Raw genomic sequence first — 19102 nt, 5'->3', positions numbered from 1 at the left:
TTTGTGCCTTTTATTTCGCTTTAGGAAACACGTTTGTGTTCTCAGAAGGATATTAACTTCAGTGTTTCTGGTGCTTTCCTCTAAGGTGGGCATACTTTTCTGAAATAAAATCACTGCACCTTTTAAGTGCATAACTTATATCAAGGTCTTCTTTCACGTTTATACTCTTCCTTTATTTTTCTTAAGTGAAAACTGATTCACTTGATGCTTCTTTTTTGCTAATCGAAGGGGCGTCTACCCCTCCGTGTCGTATCCAGTGTAGTAAAGCAACCATATGTCTTACCATGCATTTACTTGGACTTTCCACCTTTTTATTTTAAACAGTGGAAAATGACATCTCTTATTCTCTAAGTGTGTTAAGCTTTACTAGTTACTTGTTTAAAACATACTTTGGATGAAAACCAGAATTCAATTAAAATTCAGAATATTATTTTGTATTAGTTAAAACGACTTTCTGCAACTAGGATATTTTGTATTGAAAGCAACGTACCAAACAGAAAAAACTTCCCTTCCCATTAACTGACTTGTTTCTCACAGGCGTCATTCTCTCACAACTGTTTCCTCCCACCAGACATTGAAAAAGGAAAATAATTTTCCTAGCTTTTCCAACTCAAAACATTTTTCAATTTTGACTAAACTACTCACTGACCTGAATGAGCCAAATGAACTAAAATGTACAAAATATTCTATTTATCCTGCAGGACGGACTTATACCAAAGCAGTGTTTGTCATATGAGCAAAATTTTGTTTCAGGTTCTTAACATTGATTTCCAGCTCTTTACCGATTTTATTTTACTGTTCGCTAAACTTCAGTAGCAAATGTATTTTAAATCCATGATAGTTTAAGTTTAGGCTTCATGATATGTCATCATCATCATTTCAAACCTGTTTTTTAAAGACCCTTCTTTAAAACAAATATAAAATACCCTGTTAAAGATTTGGGTATTTTTAATCTCGATAAAATGACAGAAGCTTACTAGTTTCAAACTTCTTCCTCTACCACATTTATTTTAAAATCTCTCTAGAAAAGTAAGTCTTTTTAGATCTCTGTGTCTTTCAAAAACAAAGAGATCAAGTTATAACAACAGTACTTCAAAATTAAAACTACTTGTGGGACTTACAATCACTATGATTTTGGGTTTTTTAAATGAAAATCTTAAAATTAATTTTTAAAGTGAATACTGTCTTTGTTTCTTTATGTATGAGACAGTTTTTCAGTATAAATGTTATCATTCTATTTGTAAAATCAACTGTTCATTTTATGAAGGTTATTCAATGTAGCAGTATGTGAAAGGAAACTTCCTAAATATGCGAATGTCTTGGTAGAACTACGAAAATCAGTAAGGAAATGTATAGCAGTGGAAAAATTAATGGGATTTCAAGTTGATATAAAAAGAGTACACTGAAAACTACAGACTCTTTATTCCCTGTTTCTCTTTTGTACTCCACACCCAGTACAAAATGGAAGATAAATTAATAAAAGGTGTTTATAATTACATAGACTGAGAAGCACACTATACATACGTATGTTTAACTTCGTGTTGTATTTACCTGACACACTTTTAAGATCTATGCTGCATAAGCAAAAGTTTATCATGAAAAAAGATATCTCCACCCAAAGTAAAATGTATATCCCATGTATGAGAAAAGCTAAATTATATCATGAACTCACCACAACAGTAACTTTAGCTTCACCTAGAAACAGAAGTCATAATATTTTTTATTCTTCACCATTTGTTGGTTCCTTTTTGGCTTACGATCATCCTGACCAACCAGACACCAAGTATCCATCTAGTAAATCCACAGGAGCTAGAAGTCTCCATTCAGCCACTCAGCCAGACTGACTCAGGTCTGATCATTTCATTTCTTAGAAGAATTCACTCTGGTTGACTTGGTCTACTTAGTTTAGGTTAAATGACACGATTTTATAAACCGGTAAGTCAACACTCTCTTAGGGGGTGTTTTTAGATTTGTCGAGTCCGCTAACTGGATTGCAAAGCCAGTTCCTTGCAAAAGCTGACCAAAGGAACAACATCCTCAATATTCCTATGTAAGCGTATATTCTCCTTATAGATAAGACTGTGGGTATTCTTTATTCCCGGGTAATAAAACTGTATTACCTTGTTAACCTTAGAATTTGACTCCTTCTCTTGTTTTTTTGCATCTTCTTTTCGTTCCGGTTTTTGTGCTGCTGCAGGTTTCTCCTCTTCCTCTTCAGGTCGTTTTTTGTCAGGTTTCTGATCCCGAGTCTCCACAACTTTTGGAGTAGGCTTGGATATTCTTGGAGATCGCCTTAACGTGCGGCCAATGCTGACCTCTTCTGGCGGTGTTTCTGTCTTTCTCTTCCGGCTGGAGATCCTGATTGTTAATTTAATTCCTTCTTTCTGTCTTTCGGAAGTTATTTCTTTGTTATCTGTCACACAGCTTTCTTCTTCAGAAACCAGCTTATATTTAAATTTGCTTTTAGGTAGTGGAGATTCCTTTTTACTCTCTGAAGAATCCTCTAGATTAGAAGCGTGGGCATCATCTAATCTGTCTGGCTCTGTCTTGGCAGCTTCCGGCTCTTCCTCTTGTTTTTCAGGGCTAGGTTTTTCTTCTGCTTTGCTCTCCTCGGGCAGAGCCGTTTTACTATCAGAGCCCTCCTTTTCCAAAACAGGCTTCTCCAAAGCAACGGGAGAGGCAGATGAAGGGGGCGTCCCAGCAGCTTTTGGAGAATGAGGTTTCTCCTCAGACTCACCTTTACTTTTCGAAGCCTCTTCATCAGACAGTGCAAGCTTGGGCAGTTCTGCAGGAGCAGATGCCTTTGTGGACTTCTCTAGCTTCTCCAAACATTCTTTGGGTGGCGGTAGTCTGTCCTTTTTGATTTTCACGGCTAGTTTCTCTTCAGTTGTTTTGGCACAGTCTTCAGAGTTTGAAGACTCTTCCACTACCATTTCAGTAGTTGTGCCATCAAGGGACTCTTTCTCCACAGGACTAGATTCCTCCTTTAAAGGCACTTTCTGATTAGAAACCTCAGAGACCACGGCCCCGATCTCTTTCACCACAGTTACTGCATTTTTCTCAACCTCGCACGCTTTTATAATTTTACTGACAGAGTCTGATACCTTTAGGGAGTCTGATACCTTTTCCCCGCTTTTTCCATTTCTCTCTTTTAATGAGCCGCTGTCTTCCTTTGTGCTAGCAGAGTGTTCTGACTTATTATTTTGTATGACACTTGGGGTTATCTTTTCACAGCTAACCTCTCCATTTACCAGCACTTTCCCATCAGGACATAAAGCAGTAATTGTAGGGACTCTCTTAAAAGCTTCTTCTTCTGGTTTCCCTTCTTCCTTCACGACATCCTTTGTTGGAGTAACGCATTTACATAGGGGCCCCTTTATCGGACTGTCGTAGTCATCCGTCAGCTTGATCTCTCGCTTTTTAAGCGGTATTTTCGCCTGCTGGTCATTTTTAAGTTTCTCACTTTCTTCCACAGATTTCTCCACAATTTCTTGGGGAGTTTTGACATTAACACAAAATTCTAACCTCTCCGGCTCATGAACTGCTATTTTGTCCGCGCAACTTTTTACTTCTTTTAAGTCTTTTGGTTCTGTTTTGTTTTCCTTCACCTCTACTTTAACAGGCTTGACATTTTCTTTAAAGGAGTCACTTTCTTCTTTGACAGTTTGCTTTTCTTCATTGTATTCTGAAGGTTTCTCTAATTTTACTATTACTGGCAATTTTATAATTTCTTTTTCTTCCACTTTCTCCGTTTTCAGCATATTTTCGTCTTCTTTGACCATGGGAAGAGGAAGGCTTTCCAATTCCACGGACTGTTCCTCCACCTCCTCTTTTTCTTCTTTGATTTTTAATTGATTTTCTGTTGACAGAGAAAAAACAACTATGAAACAACCAGGGGACCTACAGGATTACAAAGAGCATCCATCAAAGCAAAGGCGTATCTGAAAAACCCAACAACCCAAAGTCCCCCGCAAATGAACCCTTCTTCTCATGGAATTATTAGGAGTCTGGCTTGTTTAACACTGTCATTAAATGAGTGGGTTGCCAATTTTTAGCTACAGAATCACAGTTCAGTTTAATTATGTACCAAGATAAACCTAAATTTCAGAAGCTATCGGCAGAATTCTAGACTTATCCTTCTTTATACAGACATTTCAGCCCCTTCTTCAGTAGTGCCACAATACTTTCAGAGGACAGATAAAACCTAAGTAGCGAGCGCACAAAGCATCCACTTGAAGTCTCACTTGAGTTTCTGAATTATTTCACAGACCAGAACGTGGTGTGAGATTCCACGGTCTTCAAGTGAAATTCCACATGGAAATCCGTCCCCTGTTTGTACACGTTTTTATTCAAGAAATACTTAACTATTGTATTTCAACAGTTCAGAGAAAAAGGCGTTCAACATTAGAGCTTACGGCAAAATTCACCTAGATTCTCTGGACAATGACTACATCTCCTACATACTATCAAAACACAAGTAACAGACAATATTCTACGTTCATTTCACCTGCCATTTCTAAAACAAGCACAGTGAGTAGCAGCATATGCCAGAAAAACCTGCAGAGCTTAGAGAATTAGGTAATGCCTACTTTGCTAAGTCATTTTTAGATCGTTAGGGCTTAAAGTACAGTTCCAGCATTCAGAAGAAGCCATGCAACTATTTTGTTACTACGTACTTAAGCCTATTATTTATCATTACTGCAGCCTCTTAATACCTCAGGCTTTTTTATTCCACCATACTTTTTGAGTCAGCTAGGGATAGAACTAATTAGAAAAAAGCAAACGTAATAGCACTGCGTACACCATAACAGCATGTTCTGCCACCTGGAAGACGTTATTGCAAGCATGCCCTAACTCCAAACAAAAGGACAATTTCTTTTTCTACCTCTCCCCTCTCCCTCCGAGCATGTATCCAAATAAGTCTCAGCAATTAGTCCAGCAGTGAGAGATGCATCCCTAAGGCACCGGAGGCGATAACATTTTGAAAGCTGAAGGCTGGTTTTTTCCCCTCCACAGGAGCAGTCCCCACTCAGCCCTTGTAACGTAAAAGCTGCCTCTTTAAAGACATTTGTCTGTAACAGTGAGAATGAGATTTTTTTTCCCATGTCCGAATTCTTCCGTCCTCCCTTCACTTCTTTCTGCCTGAACTTTGTTCAGCCGTTTCTTCCCATCACCTGCTGCCTTCTCCCAAACTTCTAACATCAAGGATCACCAGAATCCCCACAACTTCTCTATACTGAAAATCAACGCTTGCTCTACAGTTTAACTCCCCGAACTGCTCATAAAGCATTCATATATACAAAATGACTCAGCTGATGCACAAGCTGTCTTAAAACTATTCGAGTCCATCAATCAGGCTAGTAAAAAAACATGTAAGCATCATGGTAAGGTTCAGTTTACCTTATTTTTGTGTGAACTAATTTAATGCTATTTGGGAAGCGGCCAAAGCAAACAGGTACCAGGTCTTCCAGTATGTTTTCACTGTACCCTGGAAGGGCTTTGAGCGCAGTCCTTGGGCTAACAGGCAGAATTACTACAGCTTCTCAACGGAAAGGCTCTACGTAGTGCTCTGTGAATACGCCGACTGCGCTTAAATCACTGCACGTGCCAGTAATTTCATCGTTCATTCCGTACATGGGACTGGTGGCCAGGAGTGATTTTCCATCAATGGGCAGCCTAATGCAAGCACTGACCCAGGTGAGTGTGCCACAGGATTTGGGGACATTTATTAAAATGTTTTCAAAAGGCTCCTCCTGAATTCAAAGGAAAGTAAAACCGTATCTGAAGGGGAGATCTCGATTAGGTGATTTAAGCTGGCTTGATCAATTTTTAGTGAGACAAAGGCAAAATCAGTACTTAGGATGAATTCTGCAGCATTGGTAACCCCGCGGGTTACGTTGTCACTTATGTGCACAGTTAGATATTGGAAATGCCTTAGACTGAAAGACAATTCTGATGGTGTTCATCCCAATTTACTGCAATTTCTACAGCAGTCTTTTAATGCTTCCACAACAACTCAAATTTTACCTAAGTTTTTTATTTATTTCTTCTGTTCTACGCTGTTTGTTGCAAAGAATGAGAATAAAGTAGCAAGTCTCTCTCTGATACTCGGAGCCAAGACAGGCCTTGGCTAATTCCATATATCAAATGCACGTAAACAGATTTCAAGTAACACATACTAACACAGTGGAATCCTTATATCCTGTTTCTGACTGTGAAAATCTTTTCCTGTTTCTTAACAAAATAGTAATACCAGGTAGTAACTGGGGTAAAATTACTTGGGATAACAAGCTTTTAGCTTTTCATAACCTAAAAAAGAACAGTTTCTTATACCACAAAATACTTCAGGCTAACTGATACTGACACTTCGTAAAACCAATGCACAGACCAACAAGTCAGCTAAGTTGTTAAATACGTGCAATGACATGATAATAAGGAAGGAAAAAAGGTTCTTTCTTAATAAGAACAGTGGAGGCAGCTAAGGACCACTTCACTTCTAAAATATTTTAGTATTTTAAATTGTTTTAACTTAAGCTCATGTCTTCTTGAAAAATGTCGATTATGACACAGTTGAGGAAGCAACCTATATTTTTTGATTCAAACTCCAAAGCAAAAATAAACACCACACCCAATGCTGTATTGATTTCAATCATGGCATTGCACAAACAGATTTTTTTTCTTCTTAAAATTTTAATGTTGCTAGAACAGGAAAAGTTTGGCAACAGTTCAGTGCTCCACAAAAACATACAATGACGAGTATTTACAATACATGTAAATACATCTGTACTTACAATACAAAATGTACAGCAAAAATAAAATTACTTAAAAAACAATTTATACACAGCTTTCTTCTTATAAATGAACTCTTGAGCCTAAATATGCACTAAAAACCTCCAATAATATTTATAATTTCAAAGTATTCAATATTTACTTGATATACTTTGAACAGAAACATTTTTTGTGGGGTTTTGGTTTTTTTTTTTTTTTAAGTCCTAATCTAACACGGTAACTTTTCATGAAGTTGAAAATTCTAACATTGCCACAGCACAACATTTAAAATCTGAGAAAAGAAGGCAGAAAACCTTGTGTAGATGCTTCTTCACCCTTTTTGGTGTCTTCGTCTTCTATGCTTGGGCTTTCACGTGATGAATTCTCCTGCTGAGAACTGTTGTTTTTCAACAGGGCAGGATCAATTTGTGCTTTCAAGAGCTCAAGGGTCTCGGCAAGCTCATTGCGGTTTCTAGATGACAGAAGAAAAAACATAGTGTCTGATAAGCCACTTACCCCGAAGGGATTCATAAAAAATAAACAAACACCATCTGCTTAAATGAATGCTGCCCCGAAAACCTTACATACAAGCACAAGCCTGGCCCACCAGAGTAGCTGCAGCTTCAGAGTCAGAAACCTGCCGATTTATCCATACCAAAATAAAATCACATTTTTGGAAGGACCTTACCTATCTCGACTCAAGGCCTGTTGGGTCTGGATCCAACCTGCTACTATTATTCTTTTATTTGTTACGCTCTTACCAATCCTCACTAATTTTTCTTTGCAATTTCTTTTTTCTCTCAGCAGAGAGGAAGTTGTAGTTTTCTGCTCATGCACCAAAGGAGCAACCACATCGTTCAAGCGGAATTTTCAAAAGCAGTTAAGTAATTTAGATACTTTTTGCAAGTACCCATCCTAAGCACACGTAGCAAACATACCAAGTTGTCTATAGAAAACTCCAGCTACTCGAGTTATGATAGCGAGAAGACGTTCACGCATCTCTATGCGTGCCAACCTCAGCACGCTGTAACTCCTTATTCAAACTGGACATCTAACTACAAAAACCACCACCTTCATGTATGATGAATTTCAGCGATGATTAAACAGAGTCATTGTTTTCGTAATAGACTAGAATAACAAGGCTCTTGCATTTCTTCTTTCAGAGTCAACATTCAGCAACTTGTTTTGCCCAGGTTTACAGGAAAAAAAAAAAAGGAAGCCTGGAAGTGCAACAGCCCCGAGATGTGGAATCGCACGGGTTTAAAACCGTTTCTGATTTTACAATGCGTTACTGTTACAATACATTTTCTGCTGTGAGCGTGGAGTGTCAGAACTCTCCCAGCAGAACCCCGACTTCTTCCGCTTTTGGCATTGATGTCTGGAGTCTATAATGCATGAAGAGATAAACACCGCTCAGCTCTTGACTGGTTTGTTTAGACACATTTATTTTATTCACAAACAACAGCCGTCTAAATTTCACTGGTAGTAACGCTTATCATTTTATGGCCCGTTGACAGTGGTTTAAACAGTTTCATGTGACTCCCTTGGTCACTGAAGTTATGGATATGTAAATAAGCTGCAGATACAAAAATGAAAGTTTACAAACAGAAAAAACATCATTTGACTTTTTTTAGGTCTATTTTTACATCTCTATGCACTTTTTAAGTCAGAGTTGGTTCTGCTGCGTCCAGTTTAAAATCCACTTGGAACTCATCAAATTAAAAAAGTTTACATGGAGATAAATTAAAAGTGGGTAACGGGTAGATATGAAACAAATTTCAAACTAATTTTTTCCTGTAAGATTCCATGTACTTTGCTCAGAGTCGGAAAGTGAAAAACAAAATATGTAACAAGAATCACAAAGAACTGTTAAGTCTGAAGCTAAAATATCATTAAAATATTAACAGACCAATCTGCAGCAACTGAGACCCAGAGGCACTGAGTCATGTACACATGTCAGTCTGCATCAACGTCACGCCCCTCACCTTTAGTGATCTATGGGCTGACTTCTACTGCAGAAGATTTGTCGTGCCTATTTGTATTGTCAACAGTTTTGTAGTTCCGTGAAGTTAAAATTGCAAGGTAATTCCCCCAAGGACAAAACTGTCCACTTGTAATTGTCTTAATAGGGCAGAAGTTAAAGAAGCAAGAGGAGTCCTCCATTTCCTGAGGCATTTAGCTGGCCAGTGAGCAATATGGAGCCATCGGCCTCAATAGAGTCTTCCCTTGGTACCCTTTCCATATATCCATTGTAGCTTGATTAAGCAGAAAACAAACTGCATGCTGGCTGTTACCAACAAATCAGCGAGTTATTTCCGTACATGGTTTTTCGCTAAAACAAACACGTGAAGGCAGAAGATCCCACTGTCATGAATTCTACTCTGAGAGAAACGGAGATTTATTGACATAAATTTCTGAACCACACTCAAATAGCTAAAACCCCTACAAAATAAGGAAAAAAAAACCCAGAATACCTAACGATGCACTTCCACGTGGATCCATCCTGGTCATCCTGTTCTTCTATGTACATCCTGACATTATGCTCTTGGTCCAGCTGGTACCAATACATCAGGCCATCCTTGTCTCGACCAATGGGCTGAAGACGCATGGCATCGGCATCCTCCTCGTTAATTATATTCTTAAACTTTAGATTGTCGTCAAACTGACATTCACAGAGATACTGAAAAAGTACGAAAGTAGAAAGACTGTTAGAATACCAAACTACAAACAGAAATAAGAAAGTCAGGTCATTTCCTTTCAGTGTAATTTGGAACTTCTTTTTAGGCCTTTATCAGATCTGTGAGTTAGCTATAGCTACCAGGTTTTTTTTCCCCAGATCATGCTGTTTTTAAATGAGAGACAATTTTTATTTAGTTGTTGGAGTTTTGGTTTGTTTTTTTTCCCTCCACTGGCCAGCTTAGAAAGTTTTTTTTTTTTTTTTTTTTTTACATAGTACAAATGCTCTCATTCTACAATAAAACACAAAGTTAACTTGGAACCAACCCTGACAGTTTTCTCAAGGCTTGAAAAGATGAAGTCCCATCTTTGCCTTTGGAATTCAGACAAGCTTATCTAATTGCAACCTCAAGCATTTTAAGTGTACTGCACAGGCAAATAGCTCCTGACAAAACAATTTTCATACAAAGTGTGAAAAATATGCAAAGTGTTACATTCAGTTGGGGTCCAACCCACTACCATGAGCACCATGCCTGTTACAGGATCAGCTCCGCATGCAGTACAGCTACTTACGGTTCAGTCAAGCTAAACCCGCACGACATTTAAGTGAGTGAGAAAGCAAGATCTCCAAGATATTTAAGGGAACACAGAAAAAGTCATTTAGGAACTTAGCTGATGAATGCGTACCTTCAGAATCCCCAGTTTGCATTCAACACTCATTTCTAGATATCCTTTTTTTTCCATCTCCCAAGCCCAAGTGCTGTTGAATTCTTGGCATATCTGTCACGAACAAAATAAAAAGATTGCTAGGGTTAGTGGATAAAAGCAACTCTGAACTTTTATATTAATAGTACCTTACTGCAGGAGCAATTATACAGGTTCTCTTCAGGACTGCAAGTCAGAAAGCCTCACACAAAAATAAAAAAATAAAACTGGAGTAGGCTGAGAAGCACTGGCAAATCTCCATGGAAGAGTACATCATCGAGGTCCTGATCACCACCACCTTCTCTAAAGCTCTTAAATTAGGCAGCAGAACTCTGAGCTGGGAAGGTATCCTTGTCTTTGCTGTGCAAACTCTCCCGTTTTTCTATTTCTGACTTGTCTATTTGGAATATAAATTCTCTTGAGCAGATGCGATTTCTTACTACATGTCTTTACAGCACTTGGCACATAAGCTGCCAAGCTCTCGTGGGGCCCCTAAGTCCTACCACTGCACCGCAGATAACAAATGCAACTGATATTCACTCCACACTGTGGGATTATTGTTCTTTAGAAAACACTAAATATCTTGGGCCTCAAGCCATTTGATAAATATTTTAAAATATTAGAAGTATAGCCAATTTTCATTTACTTAAAGCAAATAAATTCCATGACACCAATATGGGGAAAAAAAACCAGAACACACAAAAAAAAGTGGTAGTAGAGGATAAACAGATTGAATCAGCAGGAGCTCCAATAATAACGGTGGAGAATAAATTCCCTCTCCTCCTAAACAACTCTGACATGCTTAAGACAACTCCCATGAACAGAGAAGAGCTGCTTCTCAATGGAGGACACATAGTGGGATCTCCAATCAGTGAGGCTACCCTAGTGGAAACACTCATTAGAAGGAGGCAAAAGCTAATCACAGCTACACCTCCAGTCGAGATTATTTTGAAATGCCACTGTTGAATCACGACTGTCCAAATTAGCACACAAGGCACCACTGCCCTCCAGTCTGCAAGGAATCAAAACCCCGCTGAATGGACTCAGTCGAAACAGGGTAGTCTCCCAATCACCAAATTACTATTAAACACAAGATACAGTCACTAAGCTACTTAAAAACTCAAATCACATCTGAAAGCAGCTTTCTCTGGAAACAGCAGCAAAAATAACCCTAAATTTCACCCACCAGAAGTACAGACCAGCTGATATGTGCTGTAAAACTCCACGTGGGCTACAACCAAGAAAGGTGCCACTACCCCTCCCCTGTCCCCACAGCCGTGCCACCCGCCCTCTGCTATCCCTAGTACTGACACCGCTCTGTAAGTGACCCAAGGGTAAGCCTGCGATTAGATCGGCTCAGCCACACCATAAATCACACTCTGACTTTAAGCTACAACCTACAGAGGACAGTGAAGAGCGTGCTCTCTGGTCACAACGAATCCCGCTGGAGAGCAGTTTTTCCTGCTCCGAGGTTAGGGAACATTACACAGGCACTTCTCTGACGCAAAGCCAAAGCTCGCAGGGAGAGACAACGGCTGCTCGCTCACAAAACAAGGCTGCTCTGCTTTCTCTCCCACCTTCAATGATGTAGCATGAAGAACGCTGGGAAACTGTGTATCAAAACCCTTGCTAAGGGCATGTGCCAGCCGCTGTTCAGTACTTACTCATTAAGTATGAAAGCAATAATGAGAAGTTTCATGCGCTGTGGAAGTGTATGATTGTCAAAGCAAAAGCTGAGAGACATCAGAGCTGATGAAGCATCTGTTCAAACTGAGATGACTACATTTTGACAATTAAAAACCAGATGATCGTACTTTCTCCTGACAAGTGCTGTCACAACCCTGAACGGCAGATCTCTGATTCCTGAATCTGCTGAAATGTTAGTCTCTGCCTTCATGGAGAGGGACGTTTCACACTGATCAACAACCTGCAGCTTGCGGGAGCAGCCGGCTTCTGCGTGCTAAAGCGTGGTCAGCACCTTCCCACCCTGCAAAAGAGGCGCTGAAACGGCTCACGCTCCCAAATATTTCCAAAGCAACTACGATGGCATCTGACACTTCCTATTACCCCGCTCCAAATGTTCATTTTAAACAACGAAAATGGGAAGGTGAAAGACACAGAGGAGTCTGCCTGGGTGGGACTACAGACGCCTGAATGCTAACAATCGGGGCAGAAAAGACAGTGCGTTCAGAACGTGCCGATTTCAGGGTTGAAGGCTCCAGATGGACCGGTCCGGAGAAATCTTATCTAAAAATGCAAAATATGTTTGACAATAGTCAAGTAAAGCATTCTGCCAGGAGACAGTGCAGTCTGAATTAACTCAACTACGCGTTTCTCAAAAAAAGCTAAGCTGGACAGTTCCTCCTAGTTGTTCAAACGTTTAAGGACAAGCCAGTTCTTTACCTCGGTCATACATGACCACATACGTTCCTTGCGCAGAGGAGAAAAGTCAGATTCCTGGAGCCCTGTAGCCATTTTCTTCCAAAAAAGACCAGTGTGTATGCTGGTGAGCCAACTTGGGTGGGTCACCATCAGAAGAGGGAAGGGAAAGAACTCTCAACTGCCACGTTCACTTCCTATCCCAAAATACATTCATCTGTCAAAATACCAGCCACAGCTTAGAGACAATTTTTTTTTATGATGCTCTTTATAAGCATGACAGTCAAATAAAGCATATCGTATAAACAGCTGGTATATAAACAAAACATAATAATACATGTATGCATAAATATGAAGAGCATGTACGTTTGAATGTCCTCCACTTAAAGTGTCCTCCTAAATAAGAAAAGAAAATGGTCAGATCTAGAATGTATCAAACCCTCTTTTAGCAAAGCAACACGTTAGTAGTTTCCAAGAAAGGAAAAAAAATCAGGTCAACATTGCCTCTTCGAGTATGTCAATAGCGTGTCAAACAATACCGCAGGCACCTAGGAAGAACGCTCTCAATGGTTCCACACCTTTTCAGTCTTTCCTGGCTTTTGTGGCATTTCCCAATACTCTTCATTGTTTTTCCAAATTAATTATGCTCCTTTGAAATAGGGACGGGATTAGCATACCTCTCTAATTAGTTATATTCAAATTCTTTTGTTCTTCAAGGTTCCTTTGAACCACCGGCTAGAATGAGCCTCAAGTTAGCTCTGGAGACTGATAAATGAAGTAGAATTTATTACCGCCTACTTGGTCTTAACAGGGGTGTGTGGGAGGGTTTCCTTACCACTTTCCCATCCTTCCAGTGCCTGCTGAAGGAAGATTTTCCAAACTACTCCCCTCATAAACTTTTATCTCTCGGCTTTCTGCTTACCACACAGGTGGTGAGGGGTTTCAGCGCGGTACGTAAGTTCACTAGTCAGAGTTGGGTTTTCTCAGCTTGCTGCAATGGCTTTTTGGTATATTAAGGAATTGAACACAACTCAGTAACCACAGTACTTGGTAATATACGAAGTACACAAAAGTTACGTAAATTATTACATTATTATTTTAAAACATCATCATAAATACTTCACAACTGGTTAAGAGGTCAGATTTAAGCTAAGGCCCTTCAGCAGGTGATTTCCTGACATACTCCCAGTCCTAAAAACATCATCATCATCTTAAGACTACACAAACCTCGGGACAAATCCCCGTCTCTATAAAGCTTATAGAGAGCACTAAGGGGGCAAACTGCAACTGGATTTGCCAAGTGCCTTTATTGGTATCGTTGCTGTTACCGTAATGCTGTATTTTTAAGTAAGATGCGATCGTGGCTGTACAGACTACACCAAGACTACATTTTTGTGGATTTAAGACACGTGGAACATAGCCATATCCAATATCTGTATATTTTTATTTTCCGAAACAGTGTAAATTCTTTAAACTGAAAACTATTTGCATGTAAGGTGCCAACAATGGCACAGCCACAATTAAAATACCAACAGAGAATTATGTAAAACAATGGGATGCTGTATTTCTGCTGATGCATAACTGCATTTTCACCTTAGCTGTGCCATTCTGAGCATGCCGATAGAAATCACTGCAACACTTTCATTTATTATTAACACATGCTACAAGAACTCCGTATGGTTAGTCCCTGTATGAATACCAACCAAATCACAATAATTAAATCATACCCAGACAACTGATATACCAATGAATTGTTACCGTGTAAATCTCTCTGCTCAATTTAGCCCGTTTGCAGGCTACTAAATCTCCTTCTTTATTTAGGCTCTTAAAGCTCAAAAAAATATTTTACTACCAAGTATGAACGTGTACACTCTTTTACGTGCAGAAGATTTTGTCTGTTTTCAGAGATTTTTTTTTTTTTTACATAAGCCTAGGCAGACTGAAAGTTAAGCTGGGATCTTACGCAACTGAAGTCTGGGCACGCACATCGATGTTGGCCACCACACAACCCAAGGCTCGCTGTAATTCATACCAGGGGTTGCGGACACAACAGCTCATCATAACCATATTCCAGCATTGCAGAATAATACAACGCGCATATTGTACCTTGATCAAATATTTTTCCCATCTGTCTGCCGTGACAGACTTCCCAATCTTTCTCATCAGTTTCAAGTGAAGCTCCACCAATTCTTTTGGAACTGCAGTATTGAGAGAGAGAGAGAAAAAAAAAAAGAAAAAACAAAAGAAGTTATGAAGTCTGGTGCAAATATACTTCAATGCTAAACAGTGATAACGCTGAAACACTGACACATGGAGAAATTTTAATAAAACACAGTAACGTAAAGTCTGCCGAAGAGCAGCCCTGCAACTGAGGAGGAAGGTTAATTTAATCACATGGGTCTTTTTGTCTAGATTGACATTTACGGTGATCATCGCCCTTCCTTAAACTCAAGGAAACAGACCTCAGTGATAAATACGTAAAAATTTTGGCAGCATTAAAACAACAACTGGACAGGAACAATGCCGGTCAAACACCTACAAAAATACTACTGCAAGCAGCACACCTGCAGCTGCCTCCAGAAACCCCAAAGCCATCTTCTGCACCGTGCCTGGAATATCACTGAACCCAAACTATTTTTGGCTGGGTGCATGGTATGGGAGAAACGTTCCAGAAACTTGGTCCTCACAGATGTAGCTTTGCTATATACTTACTCTCCCGCGTACTGGAGGGACAGAGAGGGACTCGAGGTCTGGGGCTTGAGGGATGGAGGCCAGAACTGCTGCCGAGTACAGCTGCACCAGCGCAATCACAGAATCGAAGTCTTCCGACCAAATTTTACTTATCTCTTGGTGTACGCTCCTCAGATACAACTTCAACATCTCGTCTCAGCTCACATCTGTGATTTGTAAATCAATCTGGCACCACCAAGTGGCAAATTTGCAGAACACCCATTTTATAAGCCAGGGAGCAGTATAACTTTTTAAGAACACGTAACTGATAATTATTAATGCAACTATACATGCCCAGTGACGTGAGCTTTCTTATTTGTAATTTGTTCAGAAAAACTTAAAGAAATGAACTTTTCAAGTATTTTTATTTCTATACTCCTTGCATACAATTTTGTTTTCTGAAACCACTTTCATTATTCTATGCACACACGCTTTAAAAGTTTAAAACCCAAGAACGTTTATGATCATGATTTACGATTACGGTTTTCCTGCTGGTCCAGTAGCACTACCTGACACAGGATAAACAGCTAGGACACCAAATGTGTCTGCTCTAAACTAGACATTACTGAGATGCTATTTCTTTATACAACATCTTAGCATCTGTGTGAATCTTTTCAATATTGAACTCGATTTCACCTAACTGATATTTGTTTTTCTATCAAATGCCTCTATTTTCAGGTGATCATAGCGAGTTGGTAAAATATCCGTTGGATGAAAATGCTTGTGTTGTTTCAGAAGTAGATCACCTCTGCCGGTTCGCAACCAGAAATTTAATGCACAAACTCACTTCTTCAATAAATATATAAAGTAGCAGCCCGGTACCCAAAAAGAGACTTCCTTTAAATGTAATTAATTTGTTAAGCAACTCTTAACTAGCCCTGACTTCTTTTATTCCATTCATAGTTTCCGTTACCATTGCAGATTGAAAAACCCTAGCACATCTCCTCCTTGCTTTTCCTGAAAATTGATGCACTTCAACATTTTAAACTACCGCATATTTTAAAAGGAACAAGATCAAAGGTCTTAACCCTAGTAGGTGCCGAGCACTTGGCACTAACAAAATTAAGCACAAAGCACTTTCTACACATGAGCAATTCTATCAAAGTCAACTCATACAATTAAACCTCAGCTTGTGTTTGCATGACATGAAACTGAGCCAGAGCATTCAAAACCTTGCTGGATCAAAGCTTTTGTTCTGCATCTTTGTTTGTTTGGTTGGTTTTAATCAGATCTCTTTTTAATGGGTACATACTGATTGCAATCCCAGTTTAAAGAAGCACGGGTGATTTGTTTCAAATAATCAAATCCCCAGTCACCACAAAAATCTTTGCTAGAACGTTAGTCTGAGAAGAAATGGAGAATGTTAAAAATTCAAAAATTGGAAAGTAATTTTGCACACCCTTGGTCAGCACTTACTGTGATTTGTGTTAGTACCTACAGAAACCTCACTTCCTTTCTGAGATTCCAGTATTTCAGCTCCGGCATTTCTAGGATCTTGATGATGTATCAATGTGGTTATTTTCACAAATAAGCTTCACAAAACATTTCAAATTAATCCTCCATTTATTTATTACCCTTTCAAGATGGCTTTCATGTATCACAACGATATTAACGACTGGATCTCCAGGCTGGCTTTTCATCAGTTCCCTAGTAAGCACTTAGAGGAATCACACGCTATCCTCCTCGTTCCAAGGGATGAGGTGGGACTTTAGGAGAAGAAAACTGATGTCCCATCTGCAGGCAGAAGCTAGTGAGCCTGTGAAGCGCAGCCTGACCAGCCAGGGTGCCTGAACTACAGCAGGAGCAGAAGCCTATGGGACTGAGAAACAAACTCTGTATTGAAACCAAAGCGACTGTAAATAATGTATGGATCACATGCAGCAGCGTACACCTGACTTGTCCAGAAATACCAGCTCAGGGAGGGGTGGTAGGAAGGCTAAGGAGTGGTAGAAAATCCATCCTTTCCTATAACACTTATTTGGCAAGGAGTAGGAGTGCACTAGTAAACGAGACTAACGTTTCGGCCATCTCAGAAATGCGCTGAACCTCCATCACTTTAACTTTTAATTCATTTAATTTAATTAACTTCTAATTTTGTTCACAATATAGAGAGGACTTTTGACAAGAGTTAGTTGAAGTGGGACATCAGTAAGGATTATTTTTACAACACTCTTCTAATCCTGCTTGTAACATACCAAAGGTACCAAACGTGACATGCAATCACTTTTGGGTTGTGGTGGTGTTTGGGGGTTTTTTAAAAAACAACAGTAGACTGTCATCTCCTTTGTAAAATATCATCTCCATTCAGGTGAGACCTGCATCACTCATTTCAGGAACTCATATGATAACCTTTATGAGTTAATAACGCTTTGCGCTTTTTAATGTTTCACATAAGGGAAGGAACAATACGTACCATCTTTCTTGCATAACAGCCATTCTGCGTAAGGTTTTGGCCAAAAAAGTGTGATGGAACATATACGAAACAACCTAAATCTGAATGGTATTATCAAACTTTTACAAAACCTTGATCCCTCTGCAAAGTAATATAGTAGCTCCCTAAAACCTTCACAGAATACACTTAAGTGGTGGAGAGAACGCCGGGACTCTGTGCGCAGGGCTAATAAAAATTGTACAGCACTATTTTAAAAGAACTGTTTCAAGGAATCAAGTATGATTAAACCATGGTGCCATCTGCTAGGTATTCAAAAATATAGACTTTTCATAGGTAGCAGCCGTGAGTCAGAAAGAAAGAGTTGCCGTACGTACAATTATAGGGCTTCTGGTGGAGTTGAGCCCATTTGTTAAGTCCTGCACTTTCCTGGAGGGCAGGCTCTTGTCTGGGCCTCATACAATATCTACTCCCGCATTTCAGGGAACGTCCCATACGTCAGTCACACATTTCTAATAGATTTGGGAAAGACAGAAAACTGAAACGGAAGAGAAAAAGTACAAACACGTGGATGGTTCAAAAAGCTGTAACTTTCAAACACCTGCACAACCGCAGATTAAAGACCTGGTTGTGGGTACCCATTAACACCTTCCCGCATAACCATGACCCCATTTCACCTCTACTTATTTTCCCTGCCAAAATTAATATGCTCACAGCTGAACACTCACCTAAACAGAAGGGAAATAAAGGAGGAAAACAGAAAATGTAGATGACAGACAAAGCCCTGGGTCTGGAGAGAGGACAGGGGGAACTCGTTGTTCAGAAAATCATTACAGATAAAAAAGCTTTGTATCAGATCTGGAGCGCTGGAGACGGAGGGGGAAGATCAGAACCATGGAGCACGCAGAGTCCCTGGTATTGAAGTGGATTGCAAAGCCCATGCCTCCTCTCTCCCTCCAGAGATAAGGGAAAAGCAGACTGAACCCCTCACGCTGCGGGGACTTAGCGAGAAGGGAACAAGAAGTAACTTTTTGGGATGCAAAGACTGCTGGCAGTTTTCATGCTTCGCAAATGCAAACAGGTCTTCTTGTTTATACTAGTAAAACCTTTTTCCATACTAACTTGTTTCGGCGAGTGGAAGAAAAAAAGTGACTCATAAGATATACAGGGCAAATATTTCCATTAACAGTTTGCTCTTTTTCATCCTTCTGCCTTGACCAAACTTACCTCTGCACGCTATGACTTCACTGCCCAATAAAACCATGCTGAGCAGGTGGGCAGCTGAGATCGACGGGATCATTAACAACCTCCCACCCCCCCTTCTCTTCTACTAAGGGAAGCTAGCTCACGGTAACCTGTACAAAATTGATGCGTATTAGCTACCGGCACCCTGCGCAAAAGAGTTTAACAGCAAGCAAATACAAGCTAGCTTCCGCCATCTTCAGCTCCCTCCGC

The 19102-nt window shown here is 39.7% G+C and overlaps 1 protein-coding gene across 1 annotated transcript in view; it reads right to left on the bottom strand.

The window, feature by feature from the left end:
* Positions 1–14724, bottom strand: part of RSF1 (remodeling and spacing factor 1) — a 41629-nt gene extending 26905 nt beyond the window's left edge. Inside the window, exons 1-5 of the mRNA XM_009321925.1 lie at positions 14635–14724; positions 10132–10224; positions 9243–9448; positions 7083–7240; positions 2121–3859 (exon numbers count right to left, since the gene is read on the bottom strand). Of these exons, the coding sequence (XP_009320200.1) occupies positions 2121–3859; positions 7083–7240; positions 9243–9448; positions 10132–10224; positions 14635–14691 (2253 nt within the window). The 5' untranslated portion in view covers positions 14692–14724. The remainder of the gene's footprint in view (positions 1–2120; positions 3860–7082; positions 7241–9242; positions 9449–10131; positions 10225–14634) is intronic.
* Positions 14725–19102: the final 4378 nt, after the last annotated feature.

Source organism: Pygoscelis adeliae, unplaced genomic scaffold (assembly GCF_000699105.1).
Source record: "Pygoscelis adeliae isolate BGI_AS28 unplaced genomic scaffold, ASM69910v1 Scaffold263, whole genome shotgun sequence".
In the NCBI taxonomy this organism is placed as follows: Eukaryota; Metazoa; Chordata; class Aves; order Sphenisciformes; family Spheniscidae; genus Pygoscelis; species Pygoscelis adeliae.
Note: the sequence above shows the minus strand (reverse complement) of the source record. Positions and strands in the feature narration are given on the sequence as shown.